The following is a 27,225-nucleotide window of genomic DNA, read 5'->3' as shown; positions in this document are numbered from 1 at the left end:
TTTCTTAATTTATCCTTTGCATGTCTTACATGCTGTATCATTTCCACTTTCTGTTTTGGTGAAATTAGGGCAAGAGTAGAGGAAAACACTAATTTGTGTGCCTGGTGTGATTTTTTTTTTTTTTTAAAACTCTTCTCTGATTGATAGTTTTTGTTGCAACTGGTGAATTCTGTTTCCTCTCCTCAAGGCAAAAACCTCTGTGTTATGTACTTCTCTCTCTCTAGGTTTCAGTTTGTTGCTAGACCTGCCTTTGGCAGCTGTAAGAGCAGAGTGATTTTCCAGAAAGACAGGGCAGGTTTTAAAATTGCTTTTTGAATTAGAACCTATCTGCTTCACTCCTGTGACACTGCACTGGAGATGTGATCCAGGAAAAAATCAGTTCTGCTCAGTACCTTCTGTTATATGTCTGCTACTGGAGAGAATTCAAGCATCTTATCTAGTTTTATTAACTTCTGAGAACTTAAGGCAGGATTTTAGCAGTTCTTTGCTAAATATTCAAGGAGGGACAGAGGGGAAGAAAAATAAATAGCATGTGTTTAGATCTTCTTCTCTGTGCAGAGTGTGTATAAGATTTCATTTCATTTTGGCGTTTTGTATTCAGTTCCAGCATCGTGATGAGACATCTCTGAGACGTGTCTGACAGTATCTCCCCAAGGCTAGCAAACACCCCCGTGTGGACGCTGTTAGGAAAAACATCATCGTTTGCCAGTTGTGTGGGTTTTGATTGGATTTCTGGGCAGCAAAAAGCAAGAACAGCTGTCGGCATCAGAGACAGGGAAGAGGTACTGTGTGCACTCTGGTGCTGCTGGGGAGGAAAGAGACCGGTTTCTGGCTACCTTCTCGCTCCGTTTTTCGGTCTGTGAGAGCAGGAAGGGCTCATCATCTCTGAATGCCAGTTTAACCTGGCTGGCTTCAGTAGCTGTGAGGACCAGAGTCAGCTTTTCAGATTTGTATGTGCTGGAGTGTGTGTGGCCTGGGATTCCACTCCTCTTCCTTCTCCTCCTCCTCTGTGAAGGCAGCTGAAGGCAGTCATCTGTAGTTCCCAAGACACTGAACCACCCCTGGGGCAGAGACAGGAGGGGAGTGGGTGTTCTAGTCATCCTCCTCCTCTCTCCCCAGTCTACTGGAGGCTCCTGGTCCTGTTTGCCATGCTGGACCTCCTACTACCTCCACTGCTGAGATGCCACCAGCTCTTCCTCTGTATCGCCGTTAGTAGTGTTACCCAAACAGCTTGGCATGTGCAGACAGCTGTTCTATACCAACCCAAATTAAAATTTATCCTTTTGACCCCATTTTTAGGCTTTTCTTGTCTCCCTTCCTCAATTCTGTTACTTCATTCCTTTGGGGTGTTTTTATTTCACATCTCCTCTGGCTCCTGTTTTCCTTGTTCTGTCACAGGAATTCAGATTATTGCCTGCTGGGTTCAGGTGGAGTCCAGATTCAGTTCAGCTGTCTTTTCACTTTCTTCCCGACCCCAGGAAATCAAACACCCTCTCAGAAAACAAAGCTTCCTGCTCTTTTTTCCTGGATGTAAGGAAAAACCACGTGGTTTATGGGGCACGCTATGTCTTTTTTTCCCAAATATTATGAACTCATCAGTGACAAAACTGTCTTTATTTTCTCTCTTTTATGCTGTGAAATATATTATTAGTCCTATAGAATTTTTATATCAATTACAATGTTTTTCCCCTCAAAAAAAAGGAATTGTCCAAATGAATTTTTTTGCGGTTTGAAGTACCAAGAAAATAGTCACAGTACTTTAAGCTTCTGAATCAAGTTCTTAACAAATGTTATTTCTACAAAGACTAAATAAATATTTCAGTTTTCAGTGGTTTCAGGGTGACAACATGCAGACATAAGAGAGTTATGTCCAAAATGTTCTGTTCTTCCAAATAAGCAATAGTATTAAATAATGAGGTGTATGGATAGGGGCCATCCTGTGCCCCAAGTAAAGGGATGTTGAATGCTCAAAGGAGTGTTATCTGCATTTAGCTCAAACTTTCTTCTCACTTTCCTTAGTTCCACCTTTTTCCCAGGAGGTCTGAGGTCTAAACCAACTGTCATCTGTCAGATACCTCATTTATTTTTGATATGTTGTCCCTTGCTGCTTTGTACATTATTCACAAAGGGAAAGAAAAAATTCCAGGTGGTTAGACTAAAAAGAAAGTAGAAAATTAAAAAGAAAATCCCGAGGATTTACCGACTTTTCACATCTGATCCTATAACTGAAACATCTTTCAGAGTGGCATTTCTTCTGGTTCATAGCCAAAATGAAGGGAAAAAAACCTCTCAGCTTAACTTTGTAAAGCTTGTCTACCTAACACTGCAATTGGGAAACTTAGTTACTTACTACCACAGACTTACTAGGACAAAACAGGCACAAATTTACTGCTATTTGATTTTGTTTATGATCCCTACAGAAAATGAATCCTGTTGTTTTCTTTAATCTGATTCCTGAAACCATGCCTAGCTCTCTGAAGAGCACAGCTGAGCACCAGATCTGTGCAACAGACTTCCTGCTGACCTGATGGGAGCTTAGCAAAGCATCTATCCCAGGGCTGCTGTTACTTTGGGGTGTTTATTTGAGCTGGTAGGGGGAGATGTGTCCTGAGCAATGCAGCAGATACACAGATACATTTACATCAACCTATTCACCACCCTTGGAAGACTGTTGCTGACCCCTTGACTGTTGCAGGGTTTGATTCCTTTGAGCGGAAGCAACAGCTTATTGCAGCACATCCACTATCACAATTAGGACAAAACCCAGCTTGTTTCATACCTCAGAGCAAATTCTCTGCAAGAATCGCTGGTGTTACTTATGTCAGGGACTGGTGCACGTGGTGCTGAATCTCCAATCCACAGCCTGTTCCTGCTGTAGGACTACAGCCCTCTGGTGGTACCAAATAATTTATTTTGTTAAAAGCTTTGTAACATTATCATTACAATTCACCTTTGAACCTTGACTGATGGGGCTAAGAATATTTCTGGGGGAAAAGTCCAAAAAGCAAGGTACAAGTCAGCATCCAGCTGTGATGCACAACATGGATGCCAACCATCAGCTAAAAATTTCTAAGGCAAATAGAGGGACTGAATGCAAGCATGCTTAGAAAATGGGAGAATATATATCTCACAGGACTGGGAGAGACCTCAGAAATCATTGTTGGGGCACTAAAAGGCCAGTAACGTTCCCCCCCCCCCCTTAGTGTCCTGATAGTCATCAACTATCTTCCTTCCTAAAGGAGGATTAATCAGATATTCCTTAGTCCTGGGTGATGTTTGTTTAGCCTGATCTTTAAAGTGCTTCGGTGACTGAGATTTTGCAATATTTTATTTCCTATGCTTCATTAGAGGAACAATTAGACTGTTTTGCTTGTATTTCATCGATATCCTATATTGATCTGTTTAAACTCATTATATCTTGTCCTATTCACTGTGGTCATGGAAAAGAAAAAAAAAATCAAAACCCTTTATCTGTGTGCTGAACTCTTCCATATTTGAATATATGTCCTTTGAGCCTTCCTTGAATCTACTCCATCTTTCTCATTGATCATTTTCACAAAGAAGTTCTGCTTTGAATGCCTCACAGCAGCTCTTTTCAGCCATGTGATGTGATGTACTTGGATGTGGCTCTTGAGCATCAGTTTTCAAAATGAAGAATAACCTCCATTTCTGTCCGATGAGATCTTGCCATGAACCGCTGGTGACATATTTCATTAGTATGCCCTGCTCTGAAGTTTTGTTCTGGACCACAGGAAGAGGAGACTTTGGGCTACAGCACTAGGCTCTGAATAAAGCAAAATAACTTGAAAAGACAGCAAGGGTGAACTGAGTGCCTCAGCTGGCTGTACTGGTAGATGTGATCATTTTATATAGTTGTACCAACAAGCTGTCATGTTATTACTGAGAAAACACTGAACTTGGAGGATTAATGTGAAAACCCTGAGCAGACTGCCTGAGGGGATATATTTTGGCTCTTACCCTGTCTCAACCCACTGATGTAGAAAGGGTTTTCCCTGTGAGGAAAGGAGCAGAGCTGGAAGTCCCCTGGGTAAGGAGAGTACAGGAGCCCAAGAACTGTCTTGCAACCATGGCCATCACAATCTGGCTGAATCACAGCTAGGGCTGGACTTGTTTGTACCAGAAAGATAATGTTAATTTGGATTGTGGTTTTTAATTTATTTTGTTTATTTTATTTAGCCTGAGGAACTTGTGTTGGCTTAGCCAAGCAGTACGGAGTACAAGCAGATTGATGGCACTGCCAAAATATACTCATATTGTGCATAAAGGATATAGCCAAGTTAGTCTACAAAGGAGTTTATAGAAATACAAGCAATTAAAGAAGAAACAAACCCTCTTGTACCATGGATTTATTGAGCTGTGCAGCACCAGATAAACACACTTTCTGGGGTACTGGTGATGTATGTGCATTTAAACAGCAAAGAACCAGCCTTCCAATTCTGTTATTGGAAGAATAAGTCACACATAATCTGGGGACAAAAGGGGAAAGATGCAAATTGTTTCTGTATGTTCCTTCTTGTTTATACTGAAGGCATTAAGATAAAAAGGTTACATTTTTTTATAGAAATGTTCTTGTGTACACAATCATTGATTTAAATTTAAAAAGCTTTCAAGCAGTTTGTCAGGCACTTCATTAATGTGTATGTAGATGACCTTTCACTGTTTGGTGTTTGAGCCCCCTCTAAATAGGAAACAGTGGGCAGGATCCCTTTGTAGGAAATTTACTTTGGTGGTCCATTAGATGAACCAATAACTCAGTGCGTGACAGGACCAGATTGATTTTTCTGTGGTGTTTTTGATTTTCTCTTTTTTAAAAGAATAGCAGCTGCAATCTGTTCCAAACTGTTTTTTCTTTCAGGCTGTCTCATCCTGTTTTGCTTTATTTGTGTTCAGTTTGGGGCTCCTCACTACAAGAAGGACACGGAGGTGCTGGAGTGTGTCCAGAGAAAGGCAATGAAGATGGTGAAGGGTCTGGATCATGAGTCTGATGAGGAAAGCTGAGGAAGCTGGGGATGTTTATCCTGGAGAAAAGGAGGCTCGGGGAAGACTTTATCACACTCTACAACTCCCTGAGAAGAGGTTGTAGTGAGGTGGGTGTTGGTCTCTTCTCCCAAGGAGAGGAAATGGCCTGAAGTTTTGCCAAGGGAAGTTTAGATTGGATATTAGGAAAAAAATTTTTTGCTGAAAGGATTATCAAGCATTGGAACAGGCTACCTGGGGAAGTGGTGGTGTCACCATCCCTGGAACTGTTCAAAAATGTGCAGATGTGACACTTGGGGACATGGTTTAGTGGTGAATATGGCAGTGCTGTGTTGATGGTTGACTTGATAATCCTGGAGGTCTTTACCAACCTTAAAAATTCTAAGGTTCTATGATTTGAGTGGTCAAGAACTGTCTCCTTAAGCCACCTCCATCTCAAAAAGTCACTAACACAGAGCCTGGTCCTGGTAAAGCTGTGTCTATAGCAAGTCAACAGAGAAAACTGCCAAATGTGAGGTCTTGGAATCAGATATCCCACCTTAGAGACATGCATGTAATAGCAAAACATGCTATAGCAAACCCAGATTTTCCTAGTACAAAGCATGGGCTAAATTTTAATAACAAAAATTGGGACTGCAAGTGTTTCCCTGCAGACAGACTACTCTGTTTAGGGACATGGTGGGTCACTGAGAGGCCTGTACAGAAATTTTCCTGTAATTACCTAAGGAGTTAAGGTGCATGGTCAGCATGGAGTCAGTGCTGCTTCCAGCCTCAGAGAGAAGGATGGAATAGCACTCACACAGGCTATTATTGTACTGAAAGGCTGTTTGAAGCCAAAAAACCTCTTGCCATGAAAATACACTGCCCACAGTCCAACAGAATCTACTTTCTGATCTCTTCTGGAGGACTAACTTTGTAAAAAGCTCAGCTACATTGTTGGACTGGGCAGGCTGGTCCAGCCAAAGAGCTGCAAATGCTGATGTGTTCGTGCAACATGGAGACTAGAGGTTTCACATCTGATAAAGATCCCAAACCTTTCTGAAAGCTTTACCCCTGTTTTGCCATTTATATAGTTCTCAGGCAGTCTGTGGAGCTGCCTACTTTGATATTCTGAAAGATCATTTGATGTTTCCCCATTGCACTTCCAGATAATCTGAAGCAGAATAAGAAAGATGAAGAAAACTTTTAATAGATTTTTTTTCCTTTTGATTCAGATTCAATAACACAGAACCCAAATCATAGACTCATCTGAGCACCAGATTCTTTCTTCACCTCTGCACTTGCCATCAGTGAGGCTGCTCTCTGTTGAGCTTCCAACATGTGTGATTTAGATAGTCATAAAACATATGTTCATTAAAAAAATGAAAGTGACTTGTAGGAATTATTAACAGAGATCTCAACATTGACTGTCTTGATGTTGTGCTTTTCAGCTGGGCGAGTAGATGTGCTTCTGGAAGAACAGGCCCAAGAAACAGGATTTTTCAAGACGAAAGACTGGAGGAAAAAAAAGTACTAGAGGAGGTATATCCATGATTTCCAGAACAATTAAAGCGTCTCAGGGAATGTCAGCACACAGAACTCAATTATGGTAGGAGTGAAGGAAGGAAGGAAGGATGGCGGGTCCCCATGGGATAATATGGTATGTCCACCAAGTCAGGAGAGGAGATGGCTTCTGTCTAGTCCCAAGGAAACTGACCTCCTAATGGGGCCTTGTTAAGCCTGTTAAGTATTTAGTGTCACTGCTGCCTTGGTGCCTCTTGTGCCAGGTAGAATTAACCTACAGAAAAGCCTGACATGAAGTGAGAACCAAGCGACTAAATCTTGTCCTTGGAGCACGAGTCATATTAACTTTTATACACCCATCCCATCATCCTAAATGATCACAAAACTGTCAAATAACAAAAAATCAAGCCCTACCGTCCACTTGCACCATAATCCTGGCTCAGCAGAAGGCCTCTGCACACAACCCTGGGGACACCACCATGGGACAAAGCTCTACCCCACAGCACAGCCATGAAAGGCTTTGAGCTCAGCCTCTGAAACTGCAAAGCACTTGTTTTGTTGTCCGTGGATAATGCTTTAATCCGCCGGGTGAAAGCTGGATGTTACTCTCTTTTATTCTGGCCGTATGCAATTGCAACGCTTGAAAAGAAAAGCTGCTCGCCCTCCCATGCCCGCTGCTCCTCCGAACTGCTGACGCCTGGATGGGCAGCTCCAAGGCGGGGCCTTTGGGATTTATTTAGTTCACCGCTGCAGACGATGCCTTTAGTGCCACAAACCGCCCTGGAGACAAGTCCTAATCATCTGGGGGGGTGATTATGTTCAGTTCTTCCTCCCCAAACCCCCCAGACACAATTCAGATCCAACCTGGAGAGACAGGCAGGCACGCAAGAGGGGAACCCGGCACCGCGCAGCCCCTCCGAAGCCATGTACAGGAGCAGCTTCCTCCGCGAGGTGCGCAAAGAGAAGTACGAGCGGTCGGACGCCTATGATGAGCTGCGAGGCTCCCCTGAATTTGACAGTTTGGCCCAAGCCCGGGGCCTGGAGAACCTGCAGGAGCTCAACGAGCGCTTCGCCAGCTACATCAACCGGGCGCGTGTGCTGGAGCAGCGCAACACCATCCTGCGTAAGCAGCTGGAGACCTTCCAGCGCATGGATGAGCTGGTGGGCCTGGACGAAGCATTTGCCGGGCAGATCGAGTTCAACCGGCAGCGGATGCGGGAGCTGGCCTCAGACAGAGCCAAGCTGGAGCGGGAGGAGAAGGATGCCCAGCGCATGCTCGATGAGTATCGCAACAAGTAAGGCTTGGGATGGGTGGAAGGTGGGTGGCGTCGTTTCTGTGGCTACTCTTTGTGATAAGGACGGGTTTGGTGTCACTGGGCTGCTGCTTGTGTATGTGTGATGCCTCTCCATGTGTATCAGGCTTGTAGATAGGGATGTTGTAAGGGTCAAATGCACGCAGGTACCCCTAAAGTACCAGGCAGCTGAAGGATAGAGGGGAGTTTATTTCTAAAGTCGAGAACACTTAAGATCTCAGCACAAATCTGCACTGAGCCTAAGAAAGAGACACCCACTTGTTGTTCTCAGGGCTTTTATGATCCCTGGCCCCCCTGCTGTGGAGCCTTCAGACATGTCTGCAAGAGCTTCTCTTCTCTGGTACCAGGGAGTCAGCTCCACTGGAATGCAGGAGGAGAAAACATCTACAACTGTCTCTGGGAAAGATGCCTTTTTCCAGGCGGGAAATCTTCCTTAAGTGAAAAACCCTAATCTCCTCGCAGTAAAATCTTCAGAAGGGTCTTTTACACTTACAGATGCCATGGTGAAAAGTAAGGTGTCAAGGAGCTCCAGTTTTGCATTTCATCCATCTGCTACTAGAGGGGCAATTGCCCTCTTCATTCCACAGCAGCAGGTCCTCACCGTGACACACATTGGTTACTATCGTTCATTAGTTTTAGGAGCATTTTGTTCTTAACTGCAAAGAGGAAATAACCCAGTTGAAAAACAGATGTCTCAAAGCAAGTCTTGTGTGTGAGCAGCACAGAGCTGCATGACCCCAAACACCTCCTGAAATGTGCAGAATCTGTCTGAGAAACTCTTATTTACAGGGGTTGTGAGGTACCTGGGCCTGGCTGTGCCAGCCACTACAGATGTGAGATGAAAAGAACGTAGACACATTTCTTTTCTTGGTATGTTGAAATTTGCCCTCCTCTTCTTCCTTGCATCCTTCATTGCCACATCATGCCACTAGAGCAATAGCTGTAAGAATAGGCTTCCCCTAATTCCATCTTTTTAACTTCAGTGGCACCATAAATCAAAGAGCAGGAGCATCAAGGGCTGGGGCAGATGAATGACTTCAGACACCTCTAGCCCCTTCCCTTCAGCAACGGGCAGTTTTGGCCAAATACTTGATTAATTATGTGAGAGTTGGTGAGAATTGCTCATAAAAGGGCTGCTTACAGGAGAGAAGGGTCTAATCCTCTTGTTACTTATTAGTCAATGTTTCTTTTTACCCCCAAAATGTCTGTCTGGCTAATTCACCCTTGAAAATTTGGCACCCAATTCAGCATGCTGCCATGTGAACTGGTTGTGGGGGCTGTGAGCTACAGCACAGCTATAGAAATGCCAGCCCTGATCTCACTTTTTCCCTTGACAGCAGAGAATAGCCCATCCATGTGCACTCAGCATTATTGCTGCCAATGGTCAGATGTCCACGATGCCTTGACTCAGTGCCAGCGAGTAATAAGCACCTAATTAGGCAGCTTTGTATTTATGAGCAGTAAATTCAGCTATGAGCCAATGCTATAATTTAGCTGTCAACTCTGGTACTTGCTCATATGTTTTTATTATATGGTGTCCATGAGATTTTGACTTAACTTGGTACTTAAGTGTCTATCTGCATATTAGTTAAAAATCTGTGCAAACTGTGCAGGATTAGTGATGTGACACAAAGATAATTTAGTTTTATTAGAGCTGCTTTATGCAAGCTGTACATAGATGGGGAAGAATACAGGGCATTGAAAGGGTGGGAAACACCCACAGGGTGGGAAACACACATGGAAGGGGCTGTGCTTTAAAAAGTAATATTTAGGACCTGCTACAGCAGTAGTTAATGACTTCCTAGAGAAAATGGAGAATGTTTTGTCCATCCCATATCCTGGAATATTCACTCAGCAGCTGTAAACAAAGTGAAACTTTTAAACATAAAAATGAAACTTTGACCATATCTAAACCAAAAATTGCAAAGATACATAAGGCCATTACAATGGAAGGGCAGTGGCTGCTTTTTGACCAAATTGCCTTCAGTTTATACCAAGAAGAGAATTTTGGGTTTATTTTTTCCTCTTGGGAGCTGCTGAATTTGACTGGAAGACAGACATGAAAGTTTCTTCAGCATCTGACAAAAACTGATTGGGTTTTGAGTTTCAGGTGTTAAAACAAGGTCAGTGCTCTACCATCCTGATGGCTCCGATTTCAGCTACTGACAGTTATAAATAAAGCTCTCTAAACAAAATATGGGAGGAAAAATTCTCTGTGCCGTATTAGGATCTACCGAAACCAGAAGCATGCATTCCTGTGCTGAAGACCTACCCTCCTCCCTGACTCTGTGCTCAGTCGTCAACAGGCACTGTGGGTTTCTTGCTTCATTTTGAAAGCATCTACTTTTGGCACACTGGGATTAACAATATCTCTTAGAGTGGAGCATTGTGATTCAATCAATTGACAAATGTCTGTGTCCTTCACTAATGCAAAGAATTTTACCTCTTGCAACCCATTCTTTCACTCAACTTTGCAATCTGGGAAATAGATTTATAGATATAAGTAAACCTCTTAAAGCTACATTTTTATAGATAGACCTTTTAAAGCTGCATTTATATAAATAGGCCTTTTAAAGCTACATTTAAACACAGTAGGACTTGAGACTACTGGGTCTGTACAATTAAATGTGAATGAACCATTAAAAAGTAGACCTTATGTTAAAATTTATTTTTAAATTCTCTGTAGTCACATTCATAGCTTTTCACATTAACATGAATAATTCAGATTCTGTATTGGGGAGAATTTTTTCTCTTGAAATTGCAAAAAAAAGCATTGCTAGTAGTTGTTTGGATGCATTTCATAAAGTCTAATTATGCTAATTTTATTGACCATCATTCTTATAGCAACATTGCATCTGGCTGTGGGAAAGAAGTGTATTTCTCTCTCCATGATAGTAGGAAAGATGCTGAAATCCAGATTTTAGCGGCCTTGACAGAGCAGGATTAATTCACTTCAGAAATTAAAAGTCTTGCTAATCAATTGTTTCATTTAAAAATTCATTCACTGCTAATCTAGTGGGTTTTGCACATGCAGCATGATTCCCTGGAAGTTGCTAGCCATGGAAATTGCCACTATGTTCTCCAAGCTGTACTGTGTGAGGATGCTCTGATGAGCCTGACACCCTGTGTGGCCAAAGTAGAAACCCAGCACTTGTGATAGAAAACAAAAAAAAAGAAGCAGGAAAACATGATATCTGGGATATGGGGACTCCACTGGCAAAACTGCCTTCCAGCCCTGCCTGCAAGGATTGTCTCTGCACTGCTGCTGCTTCTCTGATGATAAGAAGGACTTTGTCCTCCTGCATCTGAAGTGAGGAGGTTTTATCTGCCCTCCGCCCCCTCCTTGGACCACTGCAAGCTTGCCCTGTGGCTGTCAGCCACTCCGTAGTGTCTTCTTGATAACACAGGTAGCAACCCGCTCATAAATCAGCAGAGCACAGCCCTCATAGGGCTCATCTGAGCCTTCAGGGTATGAACCACAAACACTATTGGCCAGTTCCTCATCCTCGTGGGACCAGTGTTTTGTAGTCTGTGCTCTCTTTGGCACTTAAATTGCTGCTGTCTCTGTTGAGAGAAGGTTAGTGAAGTGCTCAGGGCAAGGAAAAAGGAGAGAAATAGTAGTCAAGAGGCTTCATATATTGCTGGAAGATTTTGGTAGGGTTCAACAGAGAAACACCATATAAAAGGCTCAGGTTTGACACCAAATTGGTTATCTGGCCATTGAGCACTGCTTGGATGGATTGTGACTGTTTTCTCTTTGGAGAGGAGCAAGCCCTTGCGCTGCAGCAGAGGCAAGGTCCAAAAACAGAGGTGACAGAAACCTTTAATCCTCTCATTTGCTTGCTTTCAGCTCGGCAGCCCCCTCTACTCCATTTCTTTCGCCTTATGCAAAAAAATTAACATCCCTTTTTTTTTTAAACAGTCCAAAAAGGTTTGTTGCAGACCTAAAGCTGCTTGACTAGGTGAGAGGTTTAGTGTTTGTTTGTTTGTTTGTCTGTTTGTTTTTGTAATGAAGCAAATCAACTTCATGCCTCTTAAGCTCCAGGAAAGTCTGACCAGCAACCATCTTAAAAAAACTCTTTTCAGCAAGTCCAACCAATTACTTGAACACTGAAATTAGCTTTGAAGCATAACAGGGTTGTAATTTGTCAGCAATTGCACTTACACAGATATGTTTCAGTAGGCACAGAAGTGTCCTGAGGTCTCTGAAGCATTTCAAAGAGGTCCTTAACCCTTTTGCACTGAGTAGCTTCTGGAGTAGACTGAACATCACTTAAAAGCGATCCTCCTTCAAAGGATAATCACTCAATACTAACTCTCTCAAGACTGCCAGGTGGACTTATGGCTGTGTGGCACAGCAGGTATTTTGGTTATTTGAGAGTGAAGGAAAATGTAGCTGAATACTTTAGTCATTGAAAGAATTTCTGAGTAACAGAATTCTGAATTCTGATCTAGCAATGAGGCAGATCTGAGCAGGTTTGAATGACATTAGGGATGACGTTTAGACCCTGACTCCATCAGATGGTTGTATATTACTGGGAGTGTAAAACCAGCCTTTTTTTGTAGCTGTGTATTTGATTTTCACAAACTGCCACAATTTGCTTCCTCCTTACTCGGTTATCAGAAAGTATCTAAGTTAGTGAAGTGTTTACTGTCAGTTGCACACAAAAATTTTATGAGATAGATAGAAAACTGGTTGGAGATGAGCTACTTGTCAAACAACAGAAACAAAGGCAGTCTCACTGCATATTCTTGTTGTAGCCTGGGAAGTGAACCTGGTGTTAATACTATTTGGCAAAAAAAGACATTGTTTTAGATTTATCAGCAATTTGTAGGAGTGATAATGAAATGAAACCTCAGCATTTTCACATGTTTCTTTGCTACTCATGTTAAGAATTGAAAACAGACCAACGTCCCCTGCTAATATTATGGGATTTCAGAAGAAGGGAAAGTTGGGAAACCAAAGCACCAAGTCTATTTCTTTGTTCTGCCAAGTTCTTCCTTTGTGGTCCTAGTCAGTTCATGAGTGACATCATCCTTTCAGCTTTCCAATACATGCTGAAAGAGGTGACGATAACCTTGGTTGTTCAACCTTCGGGAGACAAAAAGAACCAAGGTTGACACCATCATTTAAATTTGATCCTTGCTGTGTTCAGTCCAGGACCTGTCAAGTTCCCTATTGACAGGAGCAAATCCTCTAGATACCAACAGCACATCTGGGCCAAATCAATGATTTCAGAAGAGAGACAACGGCTTATGTTCAATTCTGAATTTCAGCCATGGTTCGCGCTTGTGTTGATGACCACTGCTTGTACTGCAAATGAGTGAGAGTCACCACCAAAGGTCACTTGTCACCCACCATGAGGGTTTCTGGTAGCAAGCAAGAAAATGACAGCTTTTTATAACTCTGTATCTCTATTGTTTTAGGGAAAGTAAAGGGATAAACAGGAACAGACTATTTCTGTACTTTGTCAGTGGCAGTTGTTGGAGTTTGATGAGACACTTGTTCAGTACTGATGGCAAAGTCTCATTGCCTTGTACTATAAAGATGCTTCTGGGTAATTATATCTTATTTTGTTGTTGTTGTGTTTTTAATGGTGTGGGGTTTTTTGTTTGGTTTGGCCTTTTTTTTATGGAATCTCATTAAACCACATTTATTACTAAACATTTTATATGCAGATTATTTAGGAAAGGAATAAACAACAATAATCAACAATTAGGAAGATTTGTACTCTGGGACCAAAAGGACTCACTAAAAGATAATTCTATCTAACATACAAAGGTAGAACCCTAATTCTTAAGGAGTATGTGCTGTTTCCTCAAACCAAAGATAAACACTGTATACATCCAAGGTTCACTCAACACAGGAACATGCACTTGTGGACATTTTGTAAATGCATAAGAATAGAGGATAAATGTTGTCCTTACTAAGGCTCACATTTGATTTTGACTAAACTAAAATACGAATTGTGATTAAAGAGGACACAAAGCTTGATGCATCAAAGCATCCTAATGCAACATTATTCATACAGAGTCAACATATGAAATTGCAACCTTTGTGTTTAATGAGTCTGTCATGAAAATGCTTATTGAACAACAGCAGATAGGACAGAAAACCAGAGACAATGTAATGAAATGCTAATGTGCTAGTGTAGCAAATCCTCACGTAGTAACCACTGATGAATGGCTGTCACTGTAGTCCAATGCCAATGGAATATGCTTTTATTGTAAATAATCTGTTCTTGGGAGTTCTGTAAAAAAGTGATAGCAAATGTGTGACATTTCATTGTATTCTGTAATGTAAATAGAAGACAAGCAGTTAATCAGTTCTGAAATGAGTCTCAGCATCCAGGACTAAAAAACAATTAATGCTAATGTATAAATAAATCTTTTGGGTCTCTTCAAGGTTCATATCCTCCTTTAGTGAGAAGCATATCTTGTGCATGACAGTGCAGATGAAAATGCAGTTCACAGAAGGATGAACCACTGACCTTTATCTCCTTTTCTCTATTTGCAGATATAGAAATGAACGTGAATATCAGCAGAGGCTAAAAGAAACCCTTGAGCGCCTTAATAAGGTAAGCCTGAGAAAATGGCAAGGGAAAGGTCTCTATAATTTTTTTTCCTTCGACTGCATTTACTACAGCAAGCTGCTTTCAAGAAGCAGTGGGAAGATAAAATGTCAGAGCAAGACATTTCTTGTCATTGTGCCCTGATGAAAAGTTCTGCTTCCCCTTCATCCTCCTCCCCAGGCCTTGTGCAAGTGTCAGAACCTCGATGTGTGTGTAGGCACTGTGTAATCCCTACTTTGCACAGTCCTGCTGATTTTGGTCCTGTAGCATGTGCTGCTCACAGACTCAGCTGTGCTCAGGACTTCATTAATTTTTCAGTGAGACCAAAGAGTGGGAGGATTTACTGTTTAACACTCCTTTTAGAGCATCAGCAACTGGCCCTTGCACTCATTTCAGGACCTGTAGCGGACATAAGTGTCACAATTTCGCCTTTGCTGAAGATCTGGAATATTTTTAGGTGCCTTTAATAACTCTTCTTAATTCTTTTAACATGCTTTCACTTGGAAAATAATCTCTCTGAATGAACACAGGTAGGAAAAGTCCATTTATTAGTCATACTGTGCAGCCAACACACATATCTGAGAGTCCAAAATGTGACTGGAGAAAATGTGTTTGTTGCTAAAAACCTTTTAAAATTCAACTGCTGTATTAAAATACTTTTAGTACTGATATCATGGTGTGAAAAATTGCTGATTGAGTCCAGGTTTTGAAATCTGGTGTGTCTCAAAGCTCCTCAGTTCCTTTCAGGATATGATCAGCCCTTCCTCAGACAGATCCTCAGCTTTCCCTTAGGTAAAAGCTGTACTTTCTTGAACTAATACCATGGAAAAGAAATAATAGTAATAACAATAACATCATATAATTAAATATAATAATAATGACACTCAGAGAAAAGATAAAAGTTGACTAACTTCTTTTGGAAGTTTCCAGACCAGGTCTGTGAAACTGAGAAAGCCTGATTCATCCTCTCTTGTTGCTAGCTGTCATCTGAGTGAAGAAAGTAGTATTATGTCTTTTCCCAGTTCTATTTTTCACAGATTACCTTTCATTTTCTGTACTGGGAAACAATTACAAGTGGATTAAATAGAGATTATTATTTTATTTCCTCACTACAAATGGCAGGAGCTGTTCTGTTTGAGCACTGTCATATCAATGATATGCATGTTTTATATTAAAAAAAGACAAAGTGCATTTTAGTATTTCTATCTAGCTAGTGAGCTCTAGACATCCTAATGTCCAATAGAATTGGTACTATTTTCCAGTGTACAACAGGGCTCTTGGAAACCTGGCAAGCCCTTAAAAGTATTCGTGGAGGCAAATCCTTTGTAAAGGGTTGGTGTAGCTGATAGGTCTTCACAGTTCCTTTCAGCTAATCTGTGGCTAAAGAAAAGTGAATTGATTCAAGTCCCAGTCACAGCTCAAAAAATCTTGAGAGATGGGGGGGGGGGGTTCTATCCTAGGATTTTCCTGGGCTGCCCCTTTTGCAACAACTCCTTGCACTGGAGCACCAAGTAGTGGTGGTTTTCTGTAGAGTGCCCAAGATGTAACCTGAAATATGCATGTGCAGGTGTAAACCTATGCTTTATCCAACAGATGGAGAATCAGGTTGGAAAAATAGCAAACACTCGTTCTGGAGAGATCCAAGGGATTTCTCTCCAAATGAAAATGCTGCTTCAGCACATGGATCAGTGTTCTGGAATCAACACCTAAAGCAGAATGGTTTTTCAGAAGTCGAGTGAATAGCAAACTGCAAAATTCAGAAGAAAACATGTATCCGCTGCACTGTTCTGACATGCAGCTTCATCAGTGAAGCTGGGCTCTCTGAAAGTACAGAATAAGAGCAAAAATATTTTTCCCTTTTAAAGTATTTTTCCCATTTACAAAGTAAACGCGGCTTTTGTTTATCACATGCAGAAATATTTGCTTATCGGTATCATCTGGGGGCTTTTATTTGCTCTCCCCCAAACCTCCCAGCATGGCCATTGTCCTGCTGATCTGCCTCTCAATAGGAAGGCATAGGAGTGCAGAAAAGCATCGGGCATTCCTGATGGCTGGCTCCAAATGTGCTGGGCTGGATGTGTCTGAATCAGCCACTGGCTCACAAAGCAGAGCCGGCTGGAGAGTTCTCTGCCCGGGAGGCTCAGCAGCACAATGGGACAGCTAACATCCACACATTTTTGGAATAGCTCGTGCTGTGCACGTGCAAAAAAGAAAAATCCCCTGCTACCAGTCATATGCTGCACTCACAGATCTCAGTGGTTTACTTGCAACCCCTGATCCACTTGCTAAGATATTTTTACAGCTAGTAATGGCACATAGGTAATTTGAAACACACCTTTAAATTCTTTTTCTATTATTATTATTGTTTTTTCCACTTTGAGTTAAATGCGGAAATCGAGACTTTCTTGAAGCAAATTGCAAACCGGTTGAGGAACTTAAAAGTTTTGTGGAGTTGTAGGGAAGATCCAACTGACAACTTTTATGATACTTCCTCAAAAGTGATATTTTACAATCTTAGCTCATGATAAACCTAACCAAGAATTCATGCATTAAGTAGGAAAATAAAGCTTATTATTCACACTTACATATTTGTAAAATATATTGCCAAGTATCATGGAATACTCTGTATTCAAGGATTTGTATTAAATAACATGACAGGAAAAATCTAAATTAGGCCTTTAAACAGAAATGGAGATGTCACTGGGTTTAAATACCAGTGCCACTCATCTCTGAGATTGTGATTGGTAGTTATACAGCTTGTGCTCTGAATTAATTAGATAGTATGAACTTTTGTCCTTGCAAATCCCAATGTATTAGAAACTTCTGCAGCAAGATGATTCTTTTCTAGACCTGGTCATCTGTAATTTTTATTTCCAGAAACGGCTCCAAATTTGTGTATTTGTGGCATTTGACAACACACCAAACAGAGTGCAAATACTTTGGACCATCATGGGGTTTTATAAGGATTTATTTACTGGGAATATTAAAAAGGCATCAAGATACCTCAGATCTTGTCATAAATACTAGAGGAATCAATGCCTTAGTCTGCTGATGTCATTTGTTTAACACTCATGCACCATTCCAAGCTTTTAGCATCAAACTGGTATTTCATAGTGTCTACCACTTGGCTTCCAGCATTCATAAAAGCATATGGTAAACATATTTTGACAGTGCCAGTGCCAAACTGTATCATTAATCATATTTGTGCAGAACATTGTGAATAAGATGCCTCTTTGTTGCTGTTTTCATGACATTTCTGTATCTCCCAGTAGGTTTCAGTATTCCATACAGGCAGATGGCTTGCATTATGCCTACATGGCTGCTGTGATTTTGGCACTCCAGCCACATGTGCTGACCATGACACATGTCTCTGCATTGTAGGAAGCTGATGAAGCACTGCTGTGCAACCTGGAGCTGCAGATAGAGTCCCAGTTCCTGCAGGATGATATTAATGCCACAAAGGACAGATACAAGAAGGTAACTGGCTGAATTTGCCATCTTCCTTCACTCTTCCTTCTAGAGATAGATGTGAAACCTTGCCTTTCTCTGGGATCAAATGGTGGCAAAATTAAAGCAAATTCTAGTTGTGTTTTGGTGGGTACATGTAGAACCTTTTATTTTGAGTGGGCACAACAGCTGGATGGTTGCCAGTATCCAAAGAAACTCCCTTAGGGTCCAGTGCCCACAGCTGCAGCAATGTCTTGAATTTGTTGACCTGTTATCATGGTTCAACCCAAAGTGCTGGACAAGCTGTCTTATATTTCACACTAAGAAAGCTGTTGCTTTCATCACCCAATTTTCTGGGCGAGAGCATCCCAGTTAATCAACAGGCATAAGCCTGTGGCTGTATGATTCCAGTGCAGCCTCCTTTTCCTGGGAATGCTGTGAGGCTTGAGATCAGGCCACTGTCCCATCTTTGCTGCTTTTGAAAGAAGAGACTCACTTTTTCAGACCATGTGCAAAGGTATTTGTGGTTCTCATTTTGAAAATCTCCTGTGAAAGCAGAACTCATGGAATCTTTAAAAAGACTAGGAACTGTATAGTCACTTAGCTAAAATGCCAGTAATGTATCCTCAGCATGATGAAACTGTTAGCACTCACGCCCTCAAAATCAGGTCTAAAATCACGCTGCAAAATCAGATCTGAACATGAATGGGACCTTTATATGCTGGAAGAAGTAAATATCTAGAAATAATCCCTAGAAGGGGAGCACCTTACTGTGGCATTTTCTGATGAAAATGGTTTTTACTTCACCACAGAATCTCATGGAAATCCAGACCTACGTCAATGTTTTGCAGCAGATCATCCAGACAACCCCTCGTGTGTCCCCCATAACAACTGGCATATGTGAGGCAAGTATTGCAGTTGGTAGATACTAATCAAAGTAAGAAAGAGATGAAGTTTACTCCTAAAGTGTCCTAGATCCTTTAACTCCCATTCCAAGGTTAAGTGAAAACTGTCACAACTATGCGTAACTACTGAATATGAGAGAAAAAAATTGCCTGTAGCTTTGAAAAACTCTGTTGATCAGGAAAGAGAGATTGCATTTGGTCAGGTGCACTCCAGCATATGTATTAGCCCCCAAAAAGTGCAGTTCTAAGGCAGTTGATGTAGTTGTGCTTCCTCTCTGAGGAGGAGCTGCAGGATAAATGAATACTTGAAGAGAAAGTAAATCTTGCCCTGAAGGGGTGAGAGGTGGTGAAAACTTGTAAATCAAATAAATTGATACAGACTAGATGAAAACTTGGTGATTCACACCAATATGACTGGCTATGCCAAGAACACGTATTAGTTGGAAGAAAGTGTTAAGAGCTGTATCTACAGGGTCTAATTTCAATGTAAGCTGTACTGTTACAGCCCTGCCATGTGACATCTTTATTCTTAAATCCGTGCCACGGAAGTTGACTCGAGGTTCAATACCCATCTTTTTATCTATCTTTTGTAATTTTCTGTTTGTCTTTACAGTTTATTTCCAGTAGTGGAATTTCTTTTGGCTCTTTTTAAAAGAGTGAAACATACTTTCCTGTACACACGTTATTTTCTTCCAACCAGGAAAAAGTGATAGCAGAGAGGAGGATCCCTGTTCTGCAGAGCCAGCTGGAGGAATACAAGAGCATCCTCTGCCAGCTACAGGCACAGAAATACAAGCTGCAGACAGAGGTACTGCCATCACTGACTATAAACACAACCATGATGCTCATGAACTGTTCTTTTTATGGTCACATGGTAAAGTCTGAGTGGCCTCTAACAGGGTCTTGTGAACTCGGTTGACCTGGAGGTGTGTTTTCCTTTCAGATTTCTGTATATTCCTTCAGCTGTTTCATTCTCATTCTCTCAGTGGTCCAAATTGTCAAGTTTAAGATGGCCAGGGAGGGCTGCAGGGTAGCATAGGTGCAATGAAGCTGTCTTTGGTTATCAGAGTTGCTGGTGAGAGAATGTTTCTCCAGTGCAACTGGATTCCTGTAGGACAGAGCCAGCAGGAAGTGTGGATGGAAAAGTCCCAAGGGCTCTAGTGAGTCTCTCACTTGCTGAACTCTGGCTGGAAATTGGCTCCATAAATCCGTGGGAGATCTTCAAGGCTCTGCCCAATTCTTTCTATCACTGCCACATCCAATGATAAACTTGCTCTGAGAGGACTGGACAGATTTGGTAATCAAAACTGAGATAGTTGTTGAGCTACATTTGGCATTCTGCATTTATCCCTGTCACTCTGAGCACTAAGAAAGGATCTGCACCTCTCCTGTGCTTGGACCATAATCATCTGCTTTTTGCCAGTTCCTGACTTGCAGAAAATATCTGGCCAAGGCTTTGACTAGTTGTCCATCTGGGTGAGAGGAGTGAAATACTGGCATAAAACATCTTTTTTTGTGGGATTTTGGACTCCTTTGGACAGCCATAGCAGCAGCTCCTAACTTCCTGAGCATAACTTCTTTCCTTAGAGTTGGTGTGGACAGTGCTATCCCCAGGTCTTTTCCTTGGTCTCTTCCTCATGTCTGATGCTCTGGTGGAGAGGTCACATGTGCTCTGGGATAGGCAAGAATCAGTATAGAGATAAGTGAGATTATGAATCAATATAGAAAAAAAACAGGAGAAAATCATCCTTCCGGCACCCTTTGGGGAATTAATCGTCCAGCTTTCAAAATCAAATCATCACATCCTGTTTAGAAAGAGTTTATTAACTGATTCATTCTTGTGCCCTGAGATTAAAAGAGTGAAATACCTTTATGAGTGGAGGTCAGTGACAGGGTTGCTTGTCCCTGAAGGCTGGTGAAGGCTGGATCTGATGACTGAGATGTCATCAAGGTCCTTTGCTTTCCTCTTTCTGGACCTGAGAGCTGTGTTGCTGAGTGGTTGTGGACCCCACCTTGTGAGCACTGAACAGTAAAGGGTCTTTGTCCACTCGTACTCTAAAATAGAACAAAACTAATACCAAGGGACCTAGCTCCTAAATTTAGGCTCTTAAAAGGATTTTAAAAACCTTTCCCTGAAACATATAGAAATAAATCTGTTATTAAAGAACCCATTAGTCACTTATTGCCCCATTAGCTTTTTGCGAGTACATCTCTTTAAAAGCTCTTTGAAATGGGGGGGCAAAAGTGATAAAAGAACTATAATAAATAGCTGAAAATAGCAGAAGAAAGTGAGAGCAGAATTTCAACGTGAAATATCCCACCTGTAACTCGTACTCCTTGATTTTGGAAGGTGCCTATCGCCACCTCCTGGCTGATGTGCTCGTTGGTTTTATCGGTAAAGTAAAAAAGCTGGGGAACTGAATTCAAAAGGAGAACTTTTTATTTAAAATAAGACCTTTGCTCTTATTTGCTTGGTCTGCGGACCACAGCGAAGGAAGAACAGGTTTTTCCTTGGAACATCTTCCCGGCTAAGCACTTTTGCTGTCCCGGTAAGACACTACCTGCTCTGCCGAGGAAGGGCACAGGGAACTGCAGGTCACACAGTAAGGCATCAGCCAGCCTCGTGTGCATGAGGAGGAAGACATCACACAGCTATTCTCTAGTCCATGCTGATCTCATCATGCTTATTGTGGAACAGAAACCTTGGGACAGAAAAGGAGGCAGCAGGAGGAGGTCTTGGTTTTGAGTCACTGAACAAATGTAGTGAAATTGCTGCTGTGTTTCAGCAGTGCAGCATCACATTGTAATAAAACATGACTTGCCTTTAATTATGCTTAAAGTATGGGGATGGTGAATGTTTCAAAGCTGCTTCTTTCACCCACCAATTTTATTCACCAGACAACCATGCTGGAGCAAGCAATTAAAAACACCCAGGAGAGTTACGATGATGAAATTCAGCTTTACAATGAGCAGATTGAAAATCTTAGGAAGGGAATAGAGGAGGCTGAGAGGATCTTGGAGAAGTACACGACCGACTGCCGCCAGCTGGTGATCTACCAGCAGTCCCTGGAGAACGAGCTGGAGCGGTACAAGCGGATCATCGAGAACGAGGACAGCCGGTAAGGCTGGATTTCTGAACACTCCCAAAGGGGCCAGTGATCTCTTTTATCTCTTTTGAAAAGTGTATGTTTAAGGACATGTGATCCACCCAAAGCTATGGCCTTTCCACACCTTTGACTGGCACATGTCCGGGGACAGAAATCTAAATAGATGCAAAATCTCATCAGCTTCTTCCAAGGAGATGGTCAGAGACATTTGGAGCTTCTCTTGTCCATTCAGTCTGCTTTCCACATGCTGTCCTGGCATCAGTGCCCAGAGGTCAGGAGCACACAAAAGCAATTTGAACACCCTCTACCCAGCCCAAGTGTTGGTGACACTTGCTGGGTGTTACAGGCGTGTTGATTCTGGAGGGTGCAGACAGGGTAAATATCCTGTAAAGCAAAGCACCCTTTCACAGCAAAGCCATTCGTCAGGCAAAGGGTAAAAAGGGGAGAATACGAGAAATTGGCTGGGATTTGGGTTGTGTTTAAACCTATGGAGGAGTTCTGCCTCCCTCTAATGCCAACCATCAGCTGCACATGAGAAAAGGAGCTGGGTTTTCAGCAGCAGAGCCAGACCCCTGAGCACCCAAACTGCTGCTCCAGGTTGTCCTGAAGATGCAGGGGAGGGACACTGACTAATTTCATCCATTTTCAGGGTCTCATTTTGGACACTGAGTTCTGGATAGAAGTATCTCAACAGGGTAATTCTAAGCACCAAAAATCAAAATGGGCATCTCTTGCATATCGACACAGGTGTATATCCTCTGATAGGCCAAAATATCTCAAATTCTGTCAGAGCAGACAGAAAAGGCCAAAGATATAGTACCTGGTTTGCAATAGGCCAGTCTGTTTGTTTTAATTTTTTAACCCTCAATACTGCTGACTCCTCAAATGTTTTCCAAGGAAGACTGCTCCATTTTTATCTCACCCTTCTTGACTCGGGCATATGCAAATTGCTTTGTAAGGGCTACCAAATTTTCTATTTTACCAACCAGCGTGGTAAAAATGAATTTATGGCTGATGTCTGGTAGTCTCGGATTGACTGTTTGCCCATCTAAAATCTTCCCATCTTTTCAAAATGCCATGCTAAATTACAAAGCTGTTGCTATAGGTTATAATTACTGTTGTACTTTACCTTATGGAGCATCCCCTTTCTCCTCTGGGTGGCCAGCCTCACTCCTCTGAAGGTGCTATGGCTATGTTGATTTTCCCCTGACAAGAAACAGGCTCCTGTCATTCTTTTTGAATCCTTACCATAGAGAAATACGTCTTTAACCTCTGTACTTCAATTTCCACAATTTCACTTGCTTTCACTGAAAATTATGGGAAGAGATTTGATCCATGTGTGTCTTCTCCACAGGTTAAATTCTGCTATAGCAGGAACCCCAGTCACACTCTTCACACAGATCTACAGACCTACCCAGCCCCAAGTTTCGAGGGGAAGAGGTAAACCTGTGATGTCTTCCTGTGTCTGTCACAAGCAGCACCATTATATTTTAAGTTTGTCCATTTGTCTTCCATATGACCCACCAGCTGTGACAGCCTGACTCCAGGCTTGCTAAGTAAATGCAACCATTTCAGCTTACCTCAACTGGCTTTGGGACAAGCTGTCAAAGGCCAAAACCACAAACAAAAGTGTTTCTTCGCTAATTTCTGTAATTTACTATTTAGGCCAATCAAGAGAGTAAAGTCAAAAGGCACCTGAAACTATGGAAAGAGCTGCAGGTTTTGTGCTGACTTGTGAACTGTTTGTTTGCACTTTAGTGGTGTGCAAAGAGCACCAAGGCATGTTGAGTGCCACAGGCAGGCAGAGGACCCTTTTCGGGACCTGTTTTCCTTCCATATTTTATAATGGCTTGTTAGAATTATGATGCTTGTAAACCTGGTGACAAGGAAACGGTCAGGGACTAAACCAGCAAGACTGCTCTTGACAAAGAGAGAACTTGATTTATAGAAAGGTGCAGTAGGCACTAACGTTTGGTATGACTTAAATCCAAGGCTCACTGGGGTGTTACTAATAACACATTGCCTTGAGAATGGAGATAAAACATCAAATGACGGGGTTTTTTTTGGAGTGCAGCTGCAATTTTTCTAACCACTGTGTGAACTGTGGCAGTTTTATATGAAATGGATCCACAGTGCCTGAGGCCAAATCCTCAGCAGTTGTAGATAACTACCATCCTGCAAAGTGTTGTTTCATACCTGCTAAGGATTTAGCCTGTTTCTAGCAACATCTCTGCTTTTTCCTACATGGTAAGCAGGCCATTTCATGTGTTTTACTGTACCTGTGACATAGGACAAAACAGCTGCCTTAGGGAAAGCATGTTAATACCTGTCTGTCCCCATGTTACCGTAATTCCCAGCTCTGTGCCCACCAGCTGCTGGCTACTCCCTCCTGACATGCCTCTCAGAATCTGCCAATACCCCAAATTGCCATGAGTGGAGGTGTCTGGCTCACTTTTAGTGCCTCTTAGACACAGAAGCTCTCCACCTGCAGCAGTGAGGGTGAGAGGCAGCTCTAGCATTTGTAGTGACCGTCTTTGAGCACCGTTGTTTGCTTTGTTTTGATTTTTCTCTAGATATCACCCAAGCCATGCAAGACATTGCCAGTGTAAAGCCCAGACAAAAAGCACTGACAAAGAAAATTGCCAGGAAAAAGGAGCTGATGTCAAAAGACAAAACTGACAGTCACTCACCTGAAAGAATGTATGAAAGAACTCTGGAAGGTTTTGACCAAGATCAGATGGAGTACAGACATGAAGGCTCAGTCAGGTGTGAACCTGGGCAGGAAGATTCAGAATTTGATGAAAAAGAAATGGGCCCAGAGGATGTACCTGACGGAGCCCAGATAAGTAAAGCCTTCGATAAATTGTGTAACATTGTGAGGGAGAAAATAAGAGTCCACAAGAAACCAGAGGCTAAGCCCGAAGCCCCTCCCAAAGGGCGTTATGTGCTGGTGACAGGGGAGGAAGGCTATGAAGAACCATGCATCTTGGCCCCCTCTATTCCTGCTCCAGGAGGGATCACAGTTTCCACTGGCAACGGGAAGGTGATGAATGATGGGGAGGTGGAGCCCATACCGGAGCTGCCAGAACCTGCCGAACCATCAGAAAAAGAAAAAGCAGATATCTGTGAAAGGAGAGAAGAGTTTGAAATCCCAGATAAACAGAGAGAGGAAGAGAGAGAAGAGGTGCTTGAATGGGGCAAAAAAACAAGAGGAAAAATCGAGCAAATCACAAAGTATCCGGACATCTCTGAGCCTGAGACAGTTCCTTCCCCTGGTCTGATAAGCCCAACCGAGCCGGGACTCCTTCGAGAGACAGATTATGAGCGAGAAGACAAGCAGGGCCTTTTGTTCAGGGAAGCAGCCTTGCCTGGCTCTATGAGCTACGAGAAGGTGGAGGTGGTGGAGTCCATCGAGAAGTTTTCAGATGACAGAATTCAGACATATGAAGAGACAGCGATGATTGTTGAGACAATGATAGAGAAGACAAGCAAGAAGAAACCAGGAGACAAAGGCTCTTAAGTGACACACACCCCCTTGATAGTCAACTTGTCTGGCATAGTTATTATATGACTGTTTGTTTTTTTTTCCTGACCGAATGATACAGTAGTGAGATTTTTGCTGTTTGGTATGGAACAGATTGAAACCTTGATGACAATTCTGCCTGATGTAGGCTCACCTTTGGTGCAATGACCATTAGCACGCTCCAGGGTACATCCTATGCAACTGATTTTCATGATTAGGACACACTGAAAGTAACTATTATGACAAGCTGCCTGGCTTCCCACAGTATCCGGGACAAATTTGCATATTCCTCTACTGCTCCTATAACCACCATACAATTCCCCATCTCTGAGACAGCTGCAAATGTTAACTTGTGACATCTGGTTCATTTAATAAAAGTTTTGCCTTCTACCGAAGATACCCACTGTGGGTTTGTGTTGCCTTTACCATTGACTGATAGTCCCTACTCGTAAACATCACCTGAGGTGCGCAGAAGTTTTCCAGGAGAAGGGCTGGATACCTGTTAAATAATTTCAATTGCAATAATAATTGCAAATCTCTCCCAGTTACAGTCTCTAAATAGCAATGACCTTGGCAGACCTTTCTTTTTCGATCTAAAGACGAACTCTCTGTGTTTGAAATAAGCTCTTACTGGAGATCTCAGAATAAAACTTGAAATTTCACTGAAGTGGGAGATTGCCCTTACAAAAGCTACTAAAGGCATTATTTGTCCTTCACCAACTCAACTGAGGTATTTGTGTTTGCCAACGAGCTTTCGAGTGGACTGCAGCCAAAGACTATGTGTTTTGATATTTACTTGTAAAGTATTTCCTTGGACTTGTAGAGTTCAATACTGCCACAGGATCCTGTCACAACCCAGCCTCTTGCAGTCCCATGGAGTTCCATAGGATTGCTGGAATAAGCAACACTTGCAAGAGACTCTTGCAGCTTCCAGAAACCTTCAACTCAGGAAAAATACCCCCCTAAACTAAAAAACCAAATCAAAACCAGGGAAAGGAAACCCTTCACTTGTGTGTGTGCAAATACTGAGCTCTACTTAATGTGCTCATGCACCATTTAGGCATCAGCTTGACTCCAGGCACACAAATGATCCCACCAGTACTTACTGAAGTGCTTTACTACGTTAGGCTCTACACATTCTTTTCCCATCCCAGTTCTCAAAGTTTTTGTTTCAGCTTTCACCATTTTTGTGCCTTTTCCTTCTGGCTGTTAACTCCTATCAGCTGTGAAGGAAGGGACTAAAAGCCATTTGAGCTGACAAGCCTGAGCTACAGGATCTTTCTCACAGCACTCAAAACTTTCCTTCAATAGTATGTCAAGTTTTTTCATCCATGGGTTCCAGCACAAGTGTAGCATCCGATCTGCTGTGACTGTTTTCTGTGGTAAAGTGACACCTTCTTCTTAGAAACAGGGACAGCTGACCCTCACAGTCACAAAGTTATTCAGGATATTTTGTCAGTGCTGTTTTATTGAAATGCTGTGGGAGTTTATGCCAGACATGTCTTACTAGAGTGTGTTGCTTTTCAGTTTAATTTATTAACAGCGTAAATAACCGCAGAGAAGAAATTAATCAATGCATATGCAGGCTGTGCTCTGGTGAGCTGGGAGTAACTGCTCAGAATAACTGCTGCTGAAAGCAGGGTTTGACTACTGCAAGGGAAACAAACAAACAAACCAAAACACCCAAAACAACCAAAAAAAACCCCACCTCAACTGCAGCAATAGGCAGTTTGTTTAATCTGTCACAAAACAGGGTGTAAACAGATTCAGGAAGTACTTAGACAGAATTGGATATTCTTCCCCCTCTCCCAGTCCATCTGATTGCACTGCAAAACAGTGGACACAATACTCAGAATA

The 27,225-nt window shown here is 42.2% G+C and overlaps 1 protein-coding gene across 1 annotated transcript; it reads left to right on the top strand.

Moving 5' to 3' along the window:
- Positions 1-7,196: 7,196 nt before the first annotated feature.
- BFSP1 (beaded filament structural protein 1) lies at positions 7,197-25,759 on the top strand. Its single transcript, XM_032683296.1, has 8 exons — positions 7,197-7,796; positions 14,332-14,392; positions 17,768-17,863; positions 18,646-18,738; positions 19,439-19,546; positions 21,637-21,857; positions 23,200-23,285; positions 24,419-25,759. The coding sequence occupies exons 1-8, from the start codon at positions 7,426-7,428 to the stop codon at positions 25,363-25,365; spliced, it is 1,983 nt and encodes a 660-aa protein (XP_032539187.1). The 5' UTR covers positions 7,197-7,425; the 3' UTR covers positions 25,366-25,759.
- Positions 25,760-27,225: the final 1,466 nt, after the last annotated feature.

Source organism: Chiroxiphia lanceolata, chromosome 3 (assembly GCF_009829145.1).
Source record: "Chiroxiphia lanceolata isolate bChiLan1 chromosome 3, bChiLan1.pri, whole genome shotgun sequence".
Classification (NCBI taxonomy): domain Eukaryota; kingdom Metazoa; phylum Chordata; class Aves; order Passeriformes; family Pipridae; genus Chiroxiphia; species Chiroxiphia lanceolata.
This window is presented reverse-complemented; position numbering and strand designations above follow the sequence as displayed.

Coding starts and splice junctions, on each gene's coding strand:
- BFSP1 (XM_032683296.1), top strand. CDS start 7,426: ATGTACAGGAGCAGCTTCCTCCGCGAGGTGCGCAAAGAGAAGTACGAG. Junction 17,864..18,645: donor CAAAGGACAGATACAAGAAG/GTAACTGGCTGA, acceptor ACTTCACCACAG/AATCTCATGGAAATCCAGAC. Junction 18,739..19,438: donor TAACAACTGGCATATGTGAG/GCAAGTATTGCA, acceptor TCTTCCAACCAG/GAAAAAGTGATAGCAGAGAG.